This window comes from Rousettus aegyptiacus, unplaced genomic scaffold (assembly GCF_014176215.1).
Source record: "Rousettus aegyptiacus isolate mRouAeg1 unplaced genomic scaffold, mRouAeg1.p scaffold_m13_p_18, whole genome shotgun sequence".
NCBI classification, from domain to species: domain Eukaryota; kingdom Metazoa; phylum Chordata; class Mammalia; order Chiroptera; family Pteropodidae; genus Rousettus; species Rousettus aegyptiacus.
Window position 1 is genome coordinate 3967528 of NW_023416293.1, and position 19253 is coordinate 3986780.

Consider the following 19253-nt stretch of genomic DNA (forward strand, 5'->3'; position numbering starts at 1 on the left):
CATAGGTATGAGTGATATTTTCTGAGCTTTTATTTCACTATACTTTGGCAAATTTTATTATCTGTGTTGTGTTGTCTTTATAACACAACAGTGATTTGAAACATTTAATAGCATTGGGGCTCTGGTTTGATGCAGAATTCTCTGGTGAAATCTTCTGGGCCTAGTGCTTGCTTGCATGTTTTCTCTTACTCTCTCAATAGTAGCTGAGTTCTTACTGGTTTTTTTCTGGCCCAGGAACTCTAAAAATATTTCTAACAGGTATCTTCTTCTAGCATACCTTAATAGAAATTGTACTGAAGTGCAAACATGGTGGGGGCAAATATTTCACATTCCTTACCAGAGTATGTTATGAAACTGGAGACTTTAACTTTGTCAGAATTAATTAGAATGTTTATTGGTTAAATAATAACAAAAAGTACCATGTCCTATGTTGTTGAATCTTTTTGAGTACTTAACCATAATTTACCTTTTTACAAATATATTCAGTGTGATAGATGCGCATTTTTATTTAATGGAACTGTTGTTAATCTCTTTTTTTATTGTATAGAAATTTACAGCAACAATGTCAACACCAGATAAGAAAGCTTCACAGAAGATTGGTTTTCGGTTACGTAACCTTCTCAAGCTACCCAAAGCACATAAATGGTGCATTTATGAGTGGTTCTACTCAAATATAGATAAGTATGTATCATGGCTCATATCACAAATATTACTTGAACCAAAAATTTAAGTTTTTCAAACATACAGCCTTTTCTCTAAGTTTTATTTATTTATTTTCCTAAATTCCTTTTTCTGTTCCTCGTTCTGGTTTAATCCATTTTCATTTCTCATGGTTCTTCCCCATTCCTTCTTTTGGGAAAAGAGCTGTTACACATTTTTGTGAAAAATAAAATGAAATATAATTTCTGTATTATAATTTATAAAGACTGTGGAGTGGAGGTACCCTAAAACGAAGCACCAATTTTTGCAATGAATAAAACTTGTTTTATAAATCTTGAAATTTTAAGTGCTGGTATCATAGTAGAGAAACAGTTGATTCAATGAGATTTTTAGGGTAGTCTTTCTCTTTGGGGGAGAATATTTACATATTTTAGTTATATGTAAATATTGAAATAGAACATTAAGAGATTTGGGTTAAATCCAATTATTCAACAACAGAAGTTACTGAGGAAAAATTCTGACTTCTGATCCATCTTAATTTAATCTAATCCATGCCAGTTGTTGGTGTTTACTTTGCCAGTTACTTATCTTTACCTTCCTTCTCTGCTTTCCAAACCATTGCCTACTCTGAAGCTTGTAACTCTCATGAACATTCATATTTAATAAGCCCAAGATATTCAGGTATCATTCATTGCTAAGACTGGTTCCTGGTTGCCCAAACTCATGAATGAAATCATTTTATTTTTGTCCGCAGATTTTCCTTAGGTTTAGCAGTGTTCTCAGGGTACCCTAGTGTGATCTGAGTTCTTCTGGAATTCTTAAGAATTAATATGACCTTATAGAATCCTCCAGTTTTCCAAAACCGATTTAATTTTAAAGAGGATTCCTTGGTGATGGTATTACCTTTAGGACAGATATTTTGTAGCTAACATTGTCTGTCCTCCCCAGATATAATGCCAGTGCCAGGATAGCCTCCCAGAGGATATACTCCTGTCAGAGATTTAACAACAGTCAGTGTCTCCTGGACACCTCAGGCACAGACAGTATTGCCTGAGTAACTTTTTTACACATTGTTTCACAAATGCCAATGATTTAGTTTAGTTTTAGCACTTCGAGTGTGTGTACCTATTGTGTGTTTTGAGTTGAAGTGAAAGTTTGGCATTTTGTTTGGTATTGAAAATCATAATGCATGTTTTGAATTTTATGTCTCTTAAGTAACACATTGTATATTAACCATTAAAATACTATTTCTATTTTATAGACCACTCTTTGAAGGTGATAATGACTTCTGTGTATGTCTAAAGGAATCTTTTCCTAATTTGAAAACAAGAAAATTAACAAGAGTAGAATGGGGAAAAATCAGGCGACTTATGGGAAAACCACGGAGGTAAAAACAATGTTTTTGTTTAAAATAAAATCAGTAAGTTGGTATTGTGACTACATTGATTTTTTTTAAGCTTCCAAAGGACAAGTACCAACACATAACTTTTCAGAATAATTAATTATATGTTAAATATATCTTGTTAACCAACTTTTATACTTATACATCTTATAAGCAGTCTCATTTTTGTTCACATCACAAACTTTGACTATAATTTTGTTGTATATAATTATAGCCAATTATGTCCCAAAAATATTTAAAAATGCACTAAAAAATATTTAATGAAGCTGTAAAATTGTACACACATTGTTATCTTTTGTGAAACTTTTTATCACCTCAAGAGCCTTCTCACAAAAAAGAAAAAGCTTTCTCACAAGTGTATATTTTACTTTATATCAAAACAGAAATTAGGTGAATCTATGTAATATCTAATTACTTTCCGAGAATTGCTTTTCATGTGAAATGACTTTTCCAGTGTCATCCTACTTTCCAACACATCACAAAACCTTATATTACTTTTGAGTAGAATCTTGAAATGTATTAAAGAATTTGATCGTTAATTCTCATAGTACGTGTATCTGCCTAATAAAAGCGTGGAGAAGATTTTAAATAATGGGAAATAGTCAAGGAAGGCCTAGAAGTATAAAGTGACGCGAACAAGTAGAAATGGAATTTAGTTTTCATGATTTCTGGAGATAGTGATGAAATGCAAGGATAAATTTTAATTGAACTGATAATAGTTCGTTTTATTCCTTGTATTTAATGGTGACTTTGCTGATGATGTTTTTAATATTTCCCTCATTTACAAGAACAATTAAAATTTTATGTGTTAGTGTGTTTCATACTGGTAATATATGGCCTTTGATAATTACTTTAGGCAGTTTTGGGATTTTTTGGATATAAGATGTGTTTAAGCTAATTGAGCTGCACTGTTTTTAATTATTGTCCATCAGAATGAGATATTAGCCACTATTTATTTTAGTGATGTAATTTTGTAGTTTGTTTAAGAGTATCATTATTATATTTCTATTTTTAATTTATCCTCAATTACCTAACCATAATATTGCTTAATCTTATAGTCCTTTACTTCATCAAAGCTAGTTAACAGTTAAAAATCTTTATTTTCAATGACAGTTTGTAGTTTTCTTCTCTTGAGGAAGTCCAGGTATAATACAAATTATTGATACAATAAACTTTTAAAATATCCTTTAAAAAAAAGAGAGATAAAATACCAGGAAGGAACTTAACAGGAAATGTGTAGGATACAGAAGAAGAAATGCAAAGACATACATGATCTTGGATAAGACTCAAAATCCGAAATTAATCTATAAATTAAAATCAATCTTAATAAAAATATTAGGCCTTTTTTTTTTTTAACTAGATAAACAAGTTCTAAAATTCACATTTAAAAGAGGGGAAATCAAGCAGGAAAATCCAGGAAAATTCTGAAGAAGCAAAGTGGTAAAGGGAGACTACATTGATCAGATATTAAAATGGATTATAAAGTGCTCATAATAAAAACAGTATGGTGGTGGTGCATGAATAGAAGGATGAATGAAAAAGGAGAAAAAGTCCAGGTAGAATCACTAAATTCTATGGGAATTTAGTACATGACAACAGTGGTTGCATCTCAAATACATAGGGGAGAATAGGGTTAAATTATTCATTTAATGGATATCGAGATCACTGTTTAGCAATCTAGAGAAACAAGTTGATTTCAAACCTCACACCTTATACCAGGAAAAATTTGAAAAGGTTCAGAGATTTAAATATTTTCAAAATAAAACAGTGAAACTACTAGAGGAACCTACAGGAGAGTTTCACTTAATCTTGAATTGGAAAAGGTCTAACGAGCCCGAAAGCTGGGAACCAAAAAAGAAAATATCAGTAGATTTGTTTTCACTAAAAATAAGAACATTAAGCAGCAGACAAGCGCATAGACACAGACAGCGTGGTGGTTACCAGGGGGAAAGAAGGATGGGGGGACGAAGAGGGTAAAGGGGACCAGATACGTGGTGACAGATTAGACTTCGGGCGGTGAGCACATACACAGTACGATGTACAGGTGACAGAATGGTACGCTCGAAACTTACATAATGTAGTAACCAATGTCCCCAATAAATGTAATAAAAAATAATAATAATATTCAAAACACGGGGGTGGGGAAACATTTTGCATTGCCCCCCCCAAATAAAACCATAAGCAAAGTTGAAAGGCAGTTGAAATACTTATTATAACTTTTATCACAAAGAGCTAATTCTCTAATGTGTAAAGAACTCCTACGAATCATCAAGAAAAAGACAAAATAACCCATAATAGAAATGATTATAAAGAGACAGTTTGTAGGAAATAAATGGCTCAACTAAATATATGAAGAGTTCAGCCTTACCCATAAGGAGAAATGCAAAAACAAAATGCCGAGATACATTTTTTAATGTATCTCAACTTAAGTTGGCTGTGGTGTGGTGAAATGGTCATTCTTGCTAGTGAGAATTTAAATTTATAAAATTTCTATGGAGGATGATTTGGTAATATCTATCAAATTTACAAATTTCAATACACTTCGACCTAGTACTTCTATAAATTTACATCACAGAAGTACTTGTACATAGGTGAAATGACAGGTACAAGTTATTTAGTAGGAAAAGATTGGCAACAACTTAATGTCCATTAATAGAAGAATGGTTAAAATATGACACCTCAAATATCTAAAATTTTTTAAGACTAAGCATATTAAGCACTGGTGAGGATATGGGGTAACAGGAACTCTTATACACTTCAAATGAGACTATAAAATGCTACAACCACTTTTGAAAACTGTTTGGCAGGGTTTTTTTTTTTTTTAAGGCTTAATTTTTGTAGAGTAGTTTTAGGATCACAACAAAATTGAGAGGAAGGTACAGAGATTTCTCATATATCCCCTGCTCCCACACATACATAGCCTCCCCAGTTATCAATATCCACCATCACAGTGGTGTACAGTTATGACAGGCGATGAACCTATATCAACATATAATCACCCAAAGTCCATATTTTACATTAGGCTTCACTCCTGGTGTTGTACATTCTCTGGGTTTTGACAAATGTATAATGACATATTCCACTATTATAATATCATACCGAGTATTGTTACTGCCCTAAAAATCCTCTGTGCTCCACCTATTTATCCCTCCCCCTTCTACCCAATCCTGGCAACTACTGGTCTTATTATCTCCATAGTTTTGCATTTTCAGAATGTCACATATTAAAATCATATGCAGCCTTTTCAGATTGGCTTCTTTCACTTAGTAATATGTATGTCAGGTTACTCCATGTTTTTTGCACATTCTTTTTGTCACTGAGTAATGTTTCATTATCTGGATATACCATGGTTTATCCATTCACTGTCTGAAGGACATCTCATTTGCTTCCAAGTTTTGGCAAGGATGAATAAAACTGCTATAAACATCCATGTGCAGATTTTAGTGTGGACATCAACTCATCTGGGTAAATACCAAGGAGTATTTTTGATAGATCATATGGTAAGAGTATGTTTAGTTTTTTAAGAAACCACCAAACTGTTTTCCAAAGTGGCTGTACTATTTTGCATTCCCACCAGCAGGGAATGAGAGTTCCTATTGCTCCACATCCTTGCCAGCATTTGATGTTGTCAGTGTTTCAGATGTTGGCTGTTAGGTATGTAGTGGTGTGCTGTTTCATTTGTATTTCCCTAATGACATATGACGTGGAGAATCTTTTCGTATGTTTATTTTCCATCTGTTTACCTTCTTTGGTGATACTAGGCTTCTTTGGTTTTTAAAAGGTTAAACACACTGACCATATGACCCAGCCATTCCACCCATAGGTATTGACTTCAAAGAAATTAAAGCATGTGATACAAAAACATAAACACAAATGTTCATGTCAACTTCGTTGTATTTGTAATAGTCCCAAACCGGGAACAATCCAAACATCCACTAGCAGATGAATGGATAAACAAATTGTGACATAGCTATAGAATAGAATACTGTTCTACAATAAAAAGGATTAAACCACTGATATTTGCAATATGAATGAATCTTAGAATAACTATGCTGACTGAGAGAAGTCTAACAAAAGAGTACATACTAGATGACTTCATTTATATAAAATTTTAGAAGATAGAAGTGATAATGACAGAAAGCAACATAGTGATTGCTAGGGAAATGAGGGTATAAAAGTGGGAGGAATGCAAAGTAGGAAAGGCACAAAGAAACTTCCGGGGGGGGGGGGTAATTGATGCCTTTATGTGTCCATTATCCTGACTGTAGTGATGGGTTTATGGATATATGTTTTGTGGCATGAAACCTATGTTTAAATATCTTTGGTTCATCATAGAATTTGAAAATAAAAGTAAAGTAGACCCTAAAAAGAAGATTAAATTCAGTATTTATACTTAAACATTTACACAATGGCATGTCTCATCTTTCTAATTCCTATAGTAGTATGCTCACTGGGTGACAGGGAAAATGTCATGTTCTTCTGAATAGAGTATTACAATTGCACTTTGTCCTTATGAGAAGACTTGGGATCCAGATGCAGTTATGTTAAAGGATGGTGAACAAATCTTTCTGCTTCATAGGAAGGCATAATCTAGACTTGCTTACATATCTTTGAGGCCTTGTTTTTAAAAATATTTAAAGGCAACTTTGAAAGGAAACGATTTCTAAGAACCCATTTTTAAATAATGTATTCAAAAGAATGAGATGAAGAGCAAACAATGAGATAGATGGTCTGACTTGAAGTTTTTGTGTAGGATAGTTATCATGTGATTTTCGTAATTTATTCTAGATGTTCTTCTGCATTTTTTGAGGAAGAGAGATCAGCATTAAAACAGAAACGGCAGAAAATAAGGCTCCTACAACAAAGGAAAGTGGCGGATCTTACACAATTCAAAGATCTCCCAGATGAGATTCCTTTGCCCCTGGTTATTGGAACAAAAGTTACAGGTAAGTGAAGATAAAGTTGTTAATATTTTGACTTATAATTTTACACCAAGATAACCTCTCTTAGAGATATGGCTTTTAAATTTAGAAAGCTTAAACTATAGCAATATACTATAGAGGGTTACTGTTTCTTCATCTATGAAGTCTGTTTTTTAAAGTAACTGGAAAAAAGGTATACTAGATCAAAACAATGTCAAATACAAACTGCCACAAGATGGAATTTTAAATTCACTGGTATGAGTATATGGCTTAATATTATTTAAATTTAAAAAAATTTAAATTATTCTTTTGCTTCCATATCATTTATTTTCTTTTTCTAACCTCTCTTACTCGAATAGTCCACAAATACCATTGCTCTTATGATCTTTGAGTCTAGAAATAGTCCATTGTAATGACTGAGTAAAACTAAATTATTCACTAGGTAGTTTGCTTAAAATTTTGTAAGGGTATAAATTTTGTCAATTGATAAATGTGATTCTATGTATTCACTTCAGTTATAACATAGAGGGAAAGTACTACCAAAACCTCAAGTTTAATCTTCGATAATTTGACAAACTAAAGTTACAACTTATATAGTACAGCTGAGTAGGTAGGTTAGTAATTGTACCAAAAGGGTTTGGGAAATGGTTGGATTAATTAGGGAGTTTTTCCGGTGGAAGGGAGCCTTAGATTTTGCGTGTTACCAGACTCCCTTAGTATTCCCCTCCCATTCACATAGTTTTCCGGTTAGCCAGGGATTGATGGAGGGCTTGCTTATTTCAGCCCTTTCATGGCCGTCTACTCTCCAGAATCCCCCTGTCAAATTTCTGCTGTTCGGCCGCTCACGTCAGCCAGGACTACACATTGGGCTTACGAAGTTTTGGGTTTTTCTTGCTCTTTTTTGATCAATTTCACCACTTTTAACTGGCCAAGTCACAGGTTTTTATTCCACTGGTCCACATCTAGCCTTCCCCCTCTGGCAGCAATACTGCTGGTTTTCATGACCAGCTGTCCACTAGGAAAACCGTTCTCACCAGCCAAGCTGGTAGTGATGGTGGGGGAGTGAACAGCTTGATGCTTAACAGGCCGCTGACGTCCCCTGTCCTTAGCTGACGCTCTACCAGTTTTTCAACACTACACATTTCTTAAATGTTTTAGGCCTTTGGACCATTTCTCTTCCCCCAAAATGGTTGTCTTTGACAGTCTTGTACAAGCTTATACTTGTCTTTTGCAGAGAAGAATCACAAATCTCTTCACACTGCCATAACTGGAAGTCCTTTTCTATATTTATGTTTTATTCAACTTTATTTCTTACCTATATCTTCTATATACTGGTTTACTTTTAATTGATCTATCAAGAACTGAAAATATTTTAGTCTCCTACAATTATGTATTTTTAATCAATTGATTTTTTAAAGTTTTGCATTGAATATTTATGTTCTATTAAAATGATAACTGTGTATTGTACTTTTTTTCCATATAAAATGTGTTACTTTGCCTAGTTTAATGCCTTAAATGTTATTGTTCTTATATTTTTCACTCATGTGAGGTGTTTGCTTGGATTTTTCCCGATGTTATTTCAGACTGGATTTAAATAATAGTGACAAGAATTCATTTGCATGAAGGGCCCTCAAGACTGCCCCAGGTTTGCTGATTCACTAGAACGATTCAGGGGAAAAAAGGAATGTAGGGCAGAAGTTCAGAGGAAACCAGGTGCAAGCTTGCCCGAGTCCCCTCCCTAGAGCGTCACGTCATACTTGCTTAATTTCTCCAGCAACAAGTTGTAATAACACTTGTGAAGTGTTGTTATCAAAGTAACTCATTAGATACTCAGTACCCAAGGGTTTTATTAGGGTGGTCATGCGGGCGCCGTTACATAGCACATACTGGAATTCCAGGCTCCTCGGAAGAAAGCAGGTGTACAACATAAATGACATTTTTTTCACATACAACCTTGGCACAGAAAACCACTTTTATTAGTATTGGAACTGTGGGAACACTCTGAATTCAAGTTCCCAGATGCCAACCCTAAGGCAGGCCTTTCTAAGGATAGCAGTCTCAGGCCTGGTATATTCATTCTTTTCTTCACAGCATCCCTCTCTTTTTTTTTTCCTTTTTAAACAATTAAACTTATGGAGTGACATTGATTAATAAAATTGTATAGGGTTCAAGTGTACAATTCTGTAAGTCACCCCCTGTGTATTTCATTGTGTGTTCACCACTCAAAGTCAAGTCTCCTTCTGTTACCGTATAGTCAACTCCCTTTACCCTCTTCTAATTCCCCTCACTCCCCTGTCCCACCATGCGTTGCTTGTGTCTATGAGTTTTTGTTTGTCTTATTTGTTCATTTGTTGCTTTCAGTTTTATATCTCACGCATAAGTGAAATTGTATGGTTCTTAACTTTTTCCATCTGACATTTTTCTTAGCATGATATTCTAAAGATCCATCTGTGTTGTGGCAAATGGCAGTATTTCATCTTTTCTTATGGCTCAGCAATATTCCAGTATATATAAGTACTACATCTTCTTTATCCAATCGTCTATCAAAGGACATTTTGGTTATTTCTATGTCTTGATCACCGTGAATAATGCCACAATGAACATAGGGATACATATAGCTTTATAAAAAATGTTTTCAAATTTTTGGGATATAGATACGCAGAAGAGGGACTGCTGGGTCATATGGTAGCTCTGTTCTTAATTTTTTGAGGAAATTCATAGTGTTTTCCATAGCAGCTGTACCAATTTACATTCCTACCAGCAATGTATGAGGGTTTCTTTTTCCCCACATCCTCTCCAACATATATTATTACTTGTCTTGTTGATAATAGCTCTTCTAACTGGTATGAGATGGTATCTCATTGTGGTTTTTTTAGTTGAATTGCATCTTTGTTTCACACTTAATATAAAGACCAAAGTTCTTTTGACTTTTTTTTTTTTTTTTTTTTTTGCAATTCAGGGTTTGAAACAGTGATTTAAAAATATTTTCCTTTTAATTTGGTAGATACATGATTTCATTCATGTATTAAAATAAGGTTCATCATTTATAGTTTCTTGTTTCAAATATTTTTTGTTTCTCTAAATCGAAATAGTGTATACTTTTTTTGAAACTATAATAGACAATAATACCATACTTTCCTACATTTTAAATTACATGCTTGAGCAGTTTTATATTTGACAATTCTTTGTATCTTCCAAACATCATGATGCCTTATTGGTTCTTTTCTCAGCACGGTTGCGTGGTGTTCACGATGGTCTGTTCACTGGACAAATAGATGCTGTAGACACTCTCAATGCTACTTATAGAGTAACTTTTGATAGGACAGGGCTTGGAACCCATACTATCCCTGACTACGAAGTTCTTGTAAGTATTTCTTAATATATTTGTATATTATGCCTACTAAATATGATATGTAGAACGTTTTTAGAGATTGTTCTTTATGACAGAATCAAGATTTCAGGTCACAGAGGAAGAGATCCTTAAGGGTTTCAGGTCCTGCCTACTGGCCCCCTGGAGCACAGCTGTACTTAAGACTTCCACATTTTTCAGAAGCTAGCATTTCTGTATTGCACCTCTGTGTGACAGAACTGATCATTCCTGACAGTATAATCTTGGAAAATAAGCTACACACACTTTTATTTCAGCTGTTTTGTTGAAGTATAATCCTCTTGCAAAATAATTTTAAAAATATGAAGTAACATTTTGCACTTTACAGTTTGTTCTCTGATTTTATCCTCAGAATTATGCAGGGTAGATGTTAATTATACCCACTTTTTGTATGACGAAACTGAGACATAAATAATCATAAATTAAGTGATTTATTCAATGCTCTAAAGCTGGTTTCTTACCAGGCTGAGACTAGAATTCAGCTCTTTTGAATTTCTAATACAATCCATTAAGCTGCTGGACCATTATTTCATGATCATGTTTGATTTAGCAATGTCATGGATATTATATAGTTTTCTAATAAGTTAAAATAACTTATTTTATAAAGAACAAATATAACTCTGCAACCTAATTAAGTTTTTAAAAAGTGAATAATGAGCTCTTTACAACAAAATTATTTGCCTCTAAGCATTATGGAAATTAAATTGTTCACATTTAACCTCCTTTTTTTCATTTCTTTGTTATAAACTTGATTTTAAAGGTTTATGAACTTAAAATTAAAGATCGAAATTTCTTTATCTCCTTAGTACAAAAATAGAAGATTCTTCCTTTTCTAATATGTACTTTTTAAAAACTAAAATTCTCTGTTTATCGTAAGGATATCCTTATCAAACATAATTTTTAGAGAGGAGAAATAAGAGAGGAAGAAAATTTGGACTAACTATAGAGCAGAGTATACCAACTTTAAGTTTTTTTATTTAAGGGTGAAATCTTTCAACCTCCCCTTTCAAAAAAGGAAAATTTCTTTTCTGTTTCATCAATGTAATTTCCTTTATGAGATCACCCAAATATTTTTCTCTGGCCAGATAAGAGTTGACTTTAATTATAGTAGGTAATCTTCAGGTAGTTTTTAACACACAAACAACCAAGGGTGGCCATAGAATAATGTTAATCTTTGATTCTCTGTTTTGATCCTTTGGTCTTTTTTTTTTTTTTTTAATTCTTCCGTTTTGTGGGTTTGACCTTTTGGTAGCAAAGTAGTATTTTCATACTCTGACTTAAGTTCTAGCCCTTTGATCTTTGTAGGATAATATATTCTATGATACATCAAAGCATATGAGCTAGTGTCTATCTCACGCTGAAATATAATGTATATAAGGCTAAAAATTATTGGTAGAACTCTACAAGTTTTGTGGACTTTTCTCTTTTCCCAAAGAGTAATGAGCCTCATGAGACAATGCCAATTGCTGCCTTTGGACAAAAACAGCGGCCTTCTCGATTTTTTATGACTCCACCACGGTTACATTATACTCCTCCTCTCCAGTCACCAATTACGGTAATATTTTTTAAATGTCATCAGTAATTTAAATGATTGTTATCGATGTGAACTGTGTTCTCATGAAATACACATCTATTACAGCAACTTCAGGAGATGCCCACATTATTTTGAGTTGTCAGATTTTAAATAGATAAATAGTTGCTTCAACTCCTGGAAATACTTTCCTTTTTGTAGGATGTTTAATAGAATATTAATTATAATAGAATTTGCTTTTTTATCTAAATGTAAGATACTTCCCTTTGAATAGTTAAATAATTTTCTTTTATTCCCACAGGATAATGATCCTTTATTAGGACAGTCACCTTGGAGAAATAAAATTTCTGGCTCTGACACTGAAACATTAGGTGGTTTTCCAGTAGAGTTCCTTATCCAAGTGGTAAGAATTTCTCTGAGTATCTTGGCTGTTTGTTAAAAAACTCAATGTCTTTTGTGTTATTAATGTTGAAAGTTTTTCTAGGACCACATATTTTAAAATATTTCATTATTTTATTAATTTTAAGAATGCTATTATTTCCAGCAAAGCTTGACAATAAAAGTTAGTCAAAAAAGACTTAGAGGTCTTTTTTGTTGGGTTTTTCTTGGGTTCGGTTCTTATTAAGTTTGAATCATAGTCAAATAATGTTTGATTTGTTTCTTTTCCTTTTTTGAAAAGGAAAACTACTTTGGCTTGGGATAGAGTATAAATTAAAAAGTTTATATATTATTTTATGTAGCATAATTTATTAAAACATTCAGTGTTACCTTTTGCAGTTGATGTTATTTCAAAGAAAAGTTTTGTCATCTGTGTACATGTATATAGCATTTTGTATTCTTCAGTCACGTTATTACATTTCCTTTTTATTTTCTATAAAAATATAGAATTTTATTGTGCCTTTTGGCTTCCAAAGGTAGATAAGATATTTTTATATGAAAAGTTGAAATTATGAAAAAAGCCAAGGCTTATACTTTTCACAAATAGGACACTTGGTTTTTAAAGAAATCCTTTCTTTAAATAGTGAAAGTGAAAACAAAGTTAACATGCCATATTTGTAGGTGTGTGTCTATGAGAGAAAGAGAGAGAGAGCGAGAAGGAGGGAGGGAGGGAGGGATCCACTGGCAGAGGGATCCAGAAGCTGTGTGCGTACTGCACTACTTTGAAGTATTGACATTTTTATTGATTTTTAGATATTTGATATTAGTGCTGTGTAAAGCTTAGTTAAAGACCTACTTGCATTACTATTTTAAGCTGAGAGGTAAAAATAGAAGTCCTTTTGATATATTTGTCTTTTGTAATATGTAAGGTTTTATGAAACTCAGGTTTGTTCTTGTTAATATTAAGCCTTGAAGTAAATAGATATGTAGATGGATATGTTTTTATCTTTGTCCTAATATTTTTTCTTATTAAAAATACACAATATTAAAATTTTTTGCAAGTTTCATAATTCATAGTTTATAGCGAATTTTCTTTTTGAGGGAAATTTTTATTCCTGGGATTAGGGATTTTGAGGAATCTAAAAGGATGGATCCACTTTCTTGGGACTCAGTTTTGAAAAGAAACAAACAATGATTTTTCTATCAAAAACAAGCAACACAAAACTGAAACAGATACGAAAGAACTGTGGCCTTTATCTCATCTTTTATTGCTTCCAACACTAAAAAAATCATACAAATTTCTGTAAAAACTCAGCAATGTAGAGGAAAAAAGAGAGCAGTCCAGAGCTCTAGGCCTACTGAGCACCAGGTAAAAGTCTGTGTGAACAAGTACATAACGTATCTCACCAGACCTGTACCAACTTAGGTCATTATTTTATAATTTTTTATATCGAGAATTTAAAGCATATAAGCACACAATTGTGTAATGCACTTCTGCGTACCCATCATCTGGCGTAATAGTATCAACACTCCTAGCCAGTCCTGTTTCATCTTTACGCCCACCTACTTTCTCCCTTTTGTATTGTTTGGAAGCAGATACCAGACATCATATCATGTACCTGTAAATATGTTATCATGTATCTCTAAGAGATAAGGGCTCTTTAAAAAAAAAAAAAAAAAGAAGCAGCAGCATAACTAGAATACCATTATTACACCTAAAAATTTAAATGTCTTAATATTATCAAATATCTAATCAATATTCAAATTTTTCAGTCGTCTCTGAAATGCTGAATGTTCTTTTTCCCCATATAACATATTTGTTGAAGAAACTGGGTTATTTGTCCATAGAGTCACCCACAATCTGTTTCCCGATAGGAGACTGATACTATTTTATTTTTTTTTTTATATGTTTTCTGCCACTGATTATCAGTGCCTAAATCCATTCATTCACTAGGATTATAAAAAAGGTGTTATTCTATCATTCCTTCTCCATTTATTAACTGAACTAATTTTATAAAGAAAAATTTCCCCTAATCTGTTACTTGGTTACCTAATGGTATAGTTTGTATGGGAAAGGCAAGATAAATGCTTGATGTTTTGTTTTCCAGGTTATAAAATAATGAGTTTTGGTTACTAGCATTCTCTAACAATGGTTAATTTTTTTAAGGCAGCAATATGAACTCATGGATTTTAACGTATTTGTGCTTTAGACCATTGTAGTTAGTATTCTTTTTTTTTTTTTTTTCCTTCGTAGTTAGTATTCTTATTGGTCCACAAATTGTCCCAGAGAAAGCTTGTTCAATTTGGCTTCTTAGTCCTTTTGACATGTCTTGGTTGCAGTGGACTTTAAATAATATTTTCATATCAGCTAATCAAATATATAAAATAAAAAGCCTATGCTATATTTATATTGAAACACTAAAATCTGCTGCTAAAATATCTTAGTGAAAAATTGGAAATTTGATGTCTAACTGATTTACTTAAATGCCTCTATTTGTTCCAAAACATCTCTTCTTTCTCTGTAGACCAAACTATCAAAAATTCTCATGATTAAAAAGGAACATATCAAGAAATTAAGAGAAATGAATACAGAAGCAGAAAAATTGGTAAGGATTCTTTTTTCTTTGCTTGTCTAATTATAAAATAGTGGGGGCTTCTATATCCAAGGATTTTTAAATATTTTATGGAAGACAACCTTGAGATTTTTAGCTCTTCATTTGCTATTATTGTCTCTTGTTACACTGAATGCATGCTAAGTAAATTGGCAATGCAATACAGTTTATTACCCCAGACCTCATTGTGCCATTGACTGTACAGTTAAACAGGATTAATGGATATATTAGGTTCTTTGACAGTTTGCATGAGTGTAGAATCTCTAGCATTGGTGCCTCTAACTAAGGAAGCTATATTAACAGAGGTTATTAGAAGTTATTCAGAATAAATAAATCAAGAAATATGTAAGTTGGGATCTTCAGCTTATTTTGACAGAGTTCATATCCTATTTTATTAGTCTAATGAGTCCAGAAATATGAGACTCAATTTTATTCCTAGGAGAGAATTATCAGAGTTTTTTTAAAAATGTAGAAAATACTTAAAAGTTTTGAAATGTATCGAAAGTCATAACTTGCTTATAGATTTATAGGATGGCAAATAGGTTTCATCTCAAGTGCCATCTCCAATTGATTGGAAATGGCTGCATGTCAGTAGGAAAATAAGGGAGAGCCCAGTGACCGGATTCAGGGGGACAAAGTGCTATAGCTAATTACCAGTCTGTCCTAAGTGTAGGAGTCGGGAGTCGTGGCATTAGTCATCTCTGGTATGGTACTAATGGGTAGGTGTGGGTAAACAGCTGGACAAGTAGGTACCTAGCTACATGGGGGAAAATCCTCTTTTAGGGTTAGAGGTTTTTTTTGTTTTTTGTTTTAACCTGAACATGACTGAATTATCTAATTTGAACTCATCATTTTATGGAATGGGAAACTGAAGACCAAAAATATCAAGGGATCTCAGTCTAAGATTATACTGCTATTTAACGATACAGATAGGAGAACAGGCTTCGTGGCCCTGATTTAACTCATTTAGGCACGATATGAAATTAGTATTACCAGAGGTACAGGCATCAAGGATTGAAAAAATTAGCCATGACATATTGCCATTATATAACCTAAACATTAAAATATATGCATTCGCTTCTTTCCTACTGAACTTTAATTCTTATCTTGGTTTCCATTAGTTTTACTTCTCACCTTTATTCTATGCCTTTTCAATGTTCCCCCACTATATTTCCTTTGATTATTTCATCATCTCTTTCATATTTATGCATAGTCAAATTACTTCACTTTCATATCACTAGTGGCAAGGATATTTCTCTGTGGCTAGGATCCATACCTTAAATTACTGGGCTTGCCTTAGCTTGGTCAGTGTTACCTGCTTTTAAATAGAGGCCTATTTTGATATTGGCTTGGCTTCTTGACATTTGAGAGCTTTGTAGAAGTCTAGTTGGTTTGATATATTTTATTATTTGTTTTGTTTTATTTGTGATTAATAATAATTTCCATTAGAAAAATTATAAAACTTTAATGAGGAAAACAATTCTTTATAAACCCTCCCTAATAGAGAAATATTATTTAGTTTAGCATATGCTGTAAGTATGTTTATATATTTGGCACATGGATTCTTCCTGTATGCATATACTATCATATGTGGTTTTGAAAATTATTTTCTAACAAAAATGGAATTATGTTATTATATATTGACTTATCTCAGTCTTTTAAAATTCCTATATTGTACTATCAAATAATCAATTAATAGGTATTTGGGTCATTTCCATTATTTTATTAAAATAGTGCTATAGAAAATATCCTTGTCCATATAGTTTTGTGTATTTGTATCTATTTGTAAGATAATTGTTAGAAAGTAGAATTACTAAGTCAAAGTATATAAACACTTTAAAGACTTATTGAAACTTCTAGTTTAAATTGGTAGACTAAACACGTTTTCTTACTATTCCTTACAATTCCACACACAAAAAAAGTACAAGAGAAATAAATAAAATAGACAGTAGTCTACTTATTAACAATGTATGAAAGATTTAAATTTTTTTCTGACATGTTGTTGCATGAAACAAAAAACCATGGCCAAACGCTGCATGTTAGAACCCTGCAGAGGCTCCAGTCTCAGAGTTGCAAATATGATGGAGTGCAGAAGTGAAATGCAGTATTTAAAAAGGAATTGATTCAGTGTCTGTTACATTTCCTTCATTCCAGTGACAAAACTCAAATATGACATCTACCCAAGTTAAAAGGAGAAAATGAAACAGACACTCCTCTAAAGAATTCGAACATACCATTTGGGAAAAAGTAAGGCTTCTTCTGCTTTTGGTAATGATAGACTAGGTAATTTGGATTAACTTTCCTAATCCAAATAGTTGAGAACTATTTCTTCTGGCATAAAATATAAAAGTAAACTGCTTGAAGTCCCTGGAGTATTAACAAGGCATTAAAGAGTTATAGGGATAGATCTGAAAATAAGTAAACTCAGAAGGGGGAACCTGGCATTTTGTGTTTCTTTTATGCTCAGGGGCTTTGGCAAATTTCAGAAAAGGTGACATAGAAGTGGAGTAGCATTCTTGAAAGGTTTACAAGGGTGAGGAGGACAAAAATTAGAGCCCAGAAACCCAACAAGGGTTGGGGGAAGCTGCCAAACCTTTTATGCTATGGGTTGGAACCCAAAAAACAACACTGGCCTAGTTTTAAATCATCTCATCTCTGAAACTGAATTAAGATGATTATGGAAATGTAGAGCCTTAAGCAGCCCACCAGAAGTAAATATAAGTCTTCTTAGAGGCATATAACTCATACTGGGTCTCAAATTGTTTCTATACTTTTTAATATACAGTGTCTGAGACTCAATTTTAATTCCCAGATAACCCTAACAAAAACAAAAGAAAGTAGACAAATGGCAGACTCCAGATAATGGAATTTTTAGGCATAGATTTTAAATGCTTAATTTGTTTAAAGAGATTAGAAAAACTTGAGAATTTTAAGAGAGAACTGGAAACAACAAAAGGACCAAATGAAAACTCTAGAAATAAACTATAGCAATCAAAATTAAGAACTCAGTTGGTAGATACAACCACAGTAGATTATGAACAGCTAAAGAAAGAGCTAGTAAATGAAAATAGATCAAAAGAAAATGGAGAGAAAAATGAATGGAAAATACAGAAGTGGAATAACAGAAGGAGAAGAGAGAGAATGGGACAGGACTATGTTGAGGAATAATGACTGAGAACATTCTAAACTGTCAAAAAAAAACAAAACACAGACCACAGGTTCACAGATTTAAGAAGCCCTGTGAATCCCAGTGGGATAAAAAATAATGACTCCTAGGCACATCAGAGTAAAACTCTAAGGTTCCTATTTAAATAATAATAAAAGATGAATAACAAGTAAATTGGGGATGTGAGTGGAAGATTGAAACAGTAAACATTGTTTCGTCAGTCCAGAAGCCAAGGAAGGAAAGGAAAGATGCCACCAGACAGGTGGGACACGTGGCAGGGGGCAGTGAGACGGTGGATTTAAATGTGAATATAGCAGTAACGGATCTAAGTGGACTAAATTTTTCGAGTTAAAAAAGCAAAAATTGTCAAACTGGCTGAAAAGTAAAACCCAACTCTGATATATACAAGAGACACATTTAATATAAAAAGACCCTGAAAGGATAAAGTTTTAAATGTATGAAAAGATACACACGGTGTTTTAAAATAACAACAGAAGGTCTTATAGCTATATTAATATCTGATGGTAAAATTTAAGCCAACAAATATGACAGGATATAAAACTGTGTTTCCTAATGATGAAAGGTTTAATTCACCAGATAGTATTGGTTATAAAGAGATGTGCTTCCTGATGATGAAAGGTTTAATTTCAAAACTTATAATTTGAAATTTATATGTTCCTAATAACTTAGCCTTCAGATATATAAAGCAAAAATTGGCAAAACTCAAAGAAAAAGAAAAAAGACAAACTTACTAGTGTAGTGGGACAGTTTTGATAGCCCTCTTAGTAACTGATAAAAACAAATAAAAAATCAACTAGTATATAGATTTGCAAAACAACACTTAACAAACTTGATTTCATTGGCATGTGTACAGTATTATACCTGACAACTGCAGTATACTTTTCATTTCAAGCCCACATAGAATATTTACAAAAATTATATATTGGTCCTGAATCATATTTCAACAAATTTCAAGATGATTAGTGTTCTCTAGAATGTTCTCTGATCACAGTGCAAATAAGCTTAGAAGTTAATAATAAAAGTATAAAAACTCTCATGCTTGAAAAATTTTTAATGTAGCGCTAATGAACTGTTGGTCAAAGAATAAATTATAAAGGAGACTGAAAATGTCTTGAATGGTGTTGAAAATTATATACATCAAAACTTTGAGATGCAACCGTGCCTATTTTGAAA

The 19253-nt window shown here is 32.7% G+C and overlaps 1 protein-coding gene across 2 annotated transcripts in view; it reads left to right on the top strand.

The window, feature by feature from the left end:
* LIN9 (lin-9 DREAM MuvB core complex component) overlaps positions 1-19253 on the top strand; it is a 45921-nt gene that overhangs the window by 16602 nt on the left and 10066 nt on the right. For both annotated transcript variants that reach the window (XM_016157468.2, XM_016157469.2), the window contains 7 exons: positions 548-681; positions 1922-2047; positions 6851-7008; positions 10215-10348; positions 11808-11927; positions 12205-12306; positions 14807-14887. In XM_016157468.2, coding sequence (XP_016012954.2) covers positions 548-681; positions 1922-2047; positions 6851-7008; positions 10215-10348; positions 11808-11927; positions 12205-12306; positions 14807-14887 — 855 coding nt within the window. The remainder of the gene's footprint in view (positions 1-547; positions 682-1921; positions 2048-6850; positions 7009-10214; positions 10349-11807; positions 11928-12204; positions 12307-14806; positions 14888-19253) is intronic.